The sequence below is a fragment of the Homarus americanus genome, unplaced genomic scaffold, assembly GCF_018991925.1.
Source record: "Homarus americanus isolate GMGI-L3 unplaced genomic scaffold, GMGI_Hamer_2.0 scaffold25483, whole genome shotgun sequence".
NCBI classification, from domain to species: Eukaryota; Metazoa; Arthropoda; class Malacostraca; order Decapoda; family Nephropidae; genus Homarus; species Homarus americanus.
Window position 1 is genome coordinate 7,398,467 of NW_024726235.1, and position 6,172 is coordinate 7,404,638.

The 6,172-nt window shown below is 40.5% G+C and overlaps 1 protein-coding gene across 1 annotated transcript in view; it reads left to right on the top strand.

Moving 5' to 3' along the window:
• Window positions 1-3,289: 3,289 nt before the first annotated feature.
• LOC121865502 overlaps window positions 3,290-6,172 on the top strand; it is a 45,184-nt gene continuing 42,301 nt past the window's right edge. The window contains exon 1 of the mRNA XM_042365016.1: window positions 3,290-3,583. Coding sequence (XP_042220950.1) covers window positions 3,431-3,583 — 153 coding nt within the window. The 5' untranslated portion in view covers window positions 3,290-3,430. The remainder of the gene's footprint in view (window positions 3,584-6,172) is intronic.

The following is a 6,172-nucleotide window of genomic DNA, read 5'->3' on the forward strand; positions in this document are numbered from 1 at the left end:
GGCCAAGTAACATAATTATGAGCACTTCGCAATCACCTCTTAGGTAAGTAGTGCGACAAAATGAGAAAGGTGGATTTAGTCTGAGCTCGTGCGAAACCCTTAAAAACAAACAAATCAAGTGTTTACTTACCTTGATCAATCTTATTGTTTGCTACTGCTGCTTCCTGATAATTGGCACCTCTTGGTATGGACCAGCGCATCAAAGTTTGGCACTAACGATTTGAGCTGTAGCAACCTTCAGTATTGAATTAAGGTGCGCATCAGTAAGTTGAGACCGAAGCCGAGATTTGTTCAAGTTCATCACAGAAAAGAGTTGTTCACAGATATATGTACTTCCGAACATTGACATAATTTTTGAGGCAAAATATTTAAACCTGGGATAATTTGGTCCAAAATGTTGATAAAATGTGCCAACATCAACACTCGAAAACTTGTTCCTCAACACAGAATCACACTGGAGCTCAATTAATTCTAATTGAAGATGTTCTGGTACCTCATTAACACCAACTGAGAATGGGTCCCAAAAAATGAAAAAAAATCCTTCTCAAGTCTTTCAAAGTCAGCAAATCTTTCTTGGAACTCATTCATTTATTTGGAAATCTTGATGCAGTACTTTTTTGTGTTGATATCAGCATGAAACTCAGGTATGCCTTGTAGGGACTTTAAGGTCGGAAAGTGAGAAAGATTACTCTCTGATAGTTGCCGTTCAAAAAGCTGAAGTTTCATCTCAAAGGCACGAATGCAGTCATAAAGCTCTGTCACCAATTTATTGCGTCCTTGCATCTTTGTATTTAAGTAATTTAAGTGTTCTGTGATATCCACCATGAAAGTTAGATCTTGAACCCATTCATTATCTTTCAGTTCATGCAAATCCCTTCCTTTCTGTTCCATAAACATCTGTATTTCACTGCACAATTCATAAAATCACTTCAGTACGACTCCCCGAGTTAACCAGCGAACATCAATGCGATATGGCAGTCTGTGTGTGTTCTCATTTTCCTCCAATAAGAAGTTGAAATTGTCTGTGGTTCAGATCTCGCGCGCGTATGAAGTTCACTGTCTTTATAACAACATCCATGACATTATCCATCTTTAATGTTTTACAACACAACACTTCTTTATGTATAATACAATACACATTATAAATTTGATGGTTCGGGTTCACAGCTATTAGTTTTTCCTTTAATTTTGTTGCCACTCCAGCTTTTCTACTGTAGTGGACGTCTCCCCTACAACTGCCTACAACTGCGTAGCCACGCCACCACCTGCTATCGCCTTCCCTAGCAACCAACCAGATGTTACCGTATCTTAGCAACGGAACTAGTCACCGGCGACTTTCTGGGTTTTCCCAACATGATTCATAGAGGACTGGCGGCTGCTGCTGGGTATATAAGCTCTGTCTCTCCATTGAGATTCATTCTGACCATTCTTCTTGAACAAGCAACACCTCCTCCTCTGCCGCTGCCTGGCTCCCTTCGCTTCTCCTCGCCTGCCTGGCAGCCCTCGCTCCCGCCAGCGAGCATGGCGACCCACCAGCTGTCCTTCTCTGAGCTTCCTCACCAACCAACTCTCATTCTGGCCCATCTTCCTGAACACGCAACACCTCCTCCCAGCAAGCTCCTAGCTGTCCAGCATTCATTCAACCAGGAGGCCAGCAACAGGAAACATCTTCTCTAACGAAGCTCCTGCACATCTACCTCCTACAACACGCTACTCACCACACGGCACCTCCAGCACCAGACTGTCTATCATGTAACTTATATTATACAAGAAAACCACATTAGAGTTTCCTTCCATCCTGAGTGCTAGACAACATTAATATCTCGATACCCCTACAATGGTGACCCCGGAGTGACATTGTAGGGGTATCGAGATATTAATGTTGTCTAGCACTCAGGATGGAAGGAAACTCTAATGTGGTTTTCTTGTATAATATAAGTTATATGATAGACAGTCTGGTGCTGGAGGAGGTGTTGCTTGTTCAGGAAGATGGGCAGAATGAGAAAGCTGGTTGGTGAGGAAGCTCAGAGAAGGACAGCTGGTGGGTCGCCATGCTCGCTGGCGGGAGCGAGGACCGCCAGGCAGGCGAGGAGGAGCGAGGGCAGCCAAGCAACACCTCCGCCGCTGCAGTAAGTGTTAATGTCCTCGAATTTTACAGATTTCAATATAGCAAATTTTTCGTTTGTGTGATCTGTTTTTTCAAGTTGGTCATTGTCCGTACAACTCTCTTTTGTGCAGTAACCAGAGATTGTGTTTTTGAAGAGCCAGAGGCCCCCCCCCCATAGTGTGTGACAGTGTATCAGGTGTTGGTAAACAAGATCATGATAGATTTCTTTCATTGCTGTGAGAGTGAGTGACTGTCGAGTGTGATACATGATACCGCACTATTTATTGATTTTACTGTGAATGGCTTGTATGTGGTTTCTTCAGTTAAGTGTCTCATCAACAATAACTCCCAGGAATTTAGTATTTTGTTCGCGTTTGAGGACTATATTACCAAGGTACAGGGGGTTCAAGTCTGGAGGTAAGTTTTTTCTTCTGTGAAAGATCGTGTAGTGGGTTTTCTCAAGGTTTAAGGTCAGTTTATTACGTATTACCCAGGTCCCTACTTAAGTTAATTCAGTGTTCATAGTTCTCATCAAGGAATGGAGGTCTGAGTTGCTGGCATAGAGATTACTAGCGTCTGCAAATAAGTTTTATTTTATGAGTGAGCTGGCGTGGACTATGTCGTTTATGTACAACAAAAACAGTACTGGACCGAGAATTGAACCTTGGGGGACTCCATACAATATTGGCGAGGAGTCAATGAATATGATGTATTTCTTTGTGTACGAACCTCTGTCCTGTATGGCAGTGAACAGTGACATTACCAACATGAATCTGATATATATATATATATATGCTGTATATATAGATAGTATATATCTTTGTGTATGAAACTCTGTCCTGCGTGGCAGTGAGAAGGGTTCAAGACCTGACTGAATTACTCGGAATAGGCAAACTGCACTCCAGGCTTTGTCAATAAAGTTGTTAAACTAAAAAATATTAAGTACGCTGCACTAGCTGGTGTTGAATTTCATTTGCCAGTTTATGTAGATCATGAACAAGAGTAGGCCCAGTACTGACCCCTGGGGAACCCCACTGGTTACACATTCATGTATTGTACTGGCAAAATACGGTTAATAATCTTATAAGTGGTGAAATTATGCATAACAAATAAAATCATATTGCTTAAAAATGCTTAACAGCCTCAACGACAACTGTTGCAGATTGTACAATCGTCACACAAGTCTCGGGTCAAAACATTGGAATCGCCATACTAAGGGTGTGGCGCTGGAAGACTAGAAGCCCTAACTCTTCTTGAGGCTTTTTAGTTTTCATTATTTAATTTTCCTTAATTATGTTTATTTATTGATTACCAGAGACCAAGATGGAGGGGTTAAAGGCGCTGCTGATGTGGTATATGGCTGCCACCTTCGGCATGATTATGGCGCAATTTGAGTATCATGATAAGGATACTTTTGACCAAATAGAAAATTTGTTCAGCCTCGTCACACCAAGGAACTGCTTCATCAAACCGAAGGTGGGTACAGTATTTATTTGGTAGTATGATTAGAAAAGTTCCAGAACTTTTTAATAACTTTACCAAAAACCTACCCTAAGATTCAAGAAGTTTTGAGGAATTTGTAGGTAAAAAAAAATACTTGTAGTGGATACAGGTATGGCAGCTATATGCCAAAAATCACACTGGGTATAGGTACGGCAACCATATGCGAAATGTTGATGTCTTGGTATGGCAGCTTAATGCCATGTGTGTTAGGCAGGATATACAATGATCATTACGAAGATGGCCTTCTTTCTGACTAACCAATCCAAACTTAACCTGACCTGATCATTAACGGTAATTATTGACGACTACACCACCGCCGATTTTTCAAAGAAAACGAATTTAAAAATGCTGCAATTTCTCTTATTTTATAGTGGACACTCTTAGTTATGGTAAATGTGTTAAAAAGTATTTATTTAAAATTTCACTCTAACCTAACCTAATCTTACCTTACCTAAACCTAATCTAACCTAACCTTACTAATTTAACCTAACCCCTCCAAAAAATAATTTCATATCAGAACTCGCTGATGAAAATATAATGAGAATATAAACATCAAAACAAATAACACATCGGCGGTGTTGTTAATATTAGCCCCATTAACAAAAAATGTCAATTTATAGTCTTACATTGGTCTTTCTCCCGCTGTTATTAATATGTAATGTTTAGACAATTCTAAGACTTTTTCTTTGATATTTCCGCCGGAAATTAAGGATAACCGAGATATTAATTTTTCAATATTATTAGATTTTCTCAGTCACAAGTGTTTGCCATGAGAAAGACAAGTGTAAACTACAGTATAAACTCACCATAACTAAATCTTTCAATACGGCTGCCGTACCTATATCCATTGTGATTGGCGCATGGCAGCCATACCTGTAACCACTAAGAAAAAGGGGTAAAAGTGGATAAAAGTGTACAACAGGGGCACTATTAAATATTTTTTTTTAGAATAATGGTGATAGAACATTTGATTCTTGGGTAAAATTTGACTCTAGTTTTTGCAGCAGAACTCTTATTTACCTCATGGCCACTCACTATAGGTGTCCATGGCAAGGGAAGAAGGCCAGTGGCCTGTGTAGGATCCCTCTGTTGTTCTTGATAATATTGTCAAGGGCTATTTTGAAGCCCAGTACTTTCCTTGGGTCTATCATCCTCTGCATGAAAAAGTATTTCCTTATACAGGTATGCATTCTCCATGATAACTTGGCTAGCTTATAGTTAAGCCCCCTCGTGTTGGTGGTGATTGACATCACAAATAAATGTACTTATTACTACCATGCTATTGTACTATTCCAGATGATACTAAATATTACATAATACTTCCTTGAGATAAATGTACAGTATATATCAGGTGCCTCAAAGAGAGCTCAGGTTCTCAAATGGCTCAGCCATGTTCATATTGTTAGTATTATCCACTCTGTATCTGTATTTTTCTGGCTAAATAAAATGTTTCAATCAATCAAACCTATTGTGCCTTGGCCTAAGGCCCTCAAGTCAACTTGGATAATCGAGATGACATAGTTCTGGAATCATCCTAGTCACTATGTGTTTCACTTTTCTCGGGTTTATATGCCTGTGTATACAGTGTTCCAGACTGGGACATACTTGAGATTTATACTGTTGAAGGAGCATTTTTCTATCTTTATATTCAAAGGTTCAGTACGCTTTATAATTCCCAAATCTCGATTTAATGTTTTCGTTGTTGCCTCCACTTGTTGTACTGCCTTCATTGAATGATCTAACGCAATGTCAGATCTTTCTCCTTATCGACAGTGTCCAGGAAAGTGCTATTAAAAGAATAGTTGTGCGAGTCTTGAGACCATTTGAACAGCTCATTCGGGTCTTCCTGCATTGTTGTGATAGGGCTTCACTTGCTACCTTCCCAGATACAGTACTGTACTGTATCTTCATACCGTTTGAAAACTTGACAATGTGGCTCTATATATTTTCATCTGTTATTTATGTAGATCACAAACAAGGTGGGTCCAAGGATAAAGCCTTGTGGTGATGGTCAGTGATAGTCGAAAGGGTCAGTGTGTTGAGCGCTTCTTGATATATGGAGTAGGAAGGGGAGAGAATAATCTTGCATGCTCTCTTTTGCACTTTTTCTAGGTGTTTACGTTGTGTGGCATTTAGGGAGGAAGACCAGGTGGGGGAAGCATAGGTGAGCTTGGGAAGTATGAATGTTGAGTAAACACTGAGGAGCTCGGGTTCAGGAACTCCGAGGGACTTGAGTCGGCGGAGGAGAAGGAGACAGAAACTGGAGGGCTTGACAACTTCACTGACGTGTGGTTTCCAATTTAGTTTGTTGTCTATGGTGACGCCGAGGAGCTTAGTGAAATCTACAACCTGGAGTGTGTTGGGACCTAAAGTAATGGCAGGGGGTGGGACAGTGTCGGAAGAGAGGTTGATGTGTGTAACCATGGTCTTGGTATGGTTGATGGTGACATGGTTGTTGGTGGCCCAGTTTTGGAGACTATTCAATAAATCCTGAAGGGCAGTATAGTCGGGAGCAAAATTGTTGACGCTGATCCCAATAGTGGATTTGCAGCGAGCAGGGGT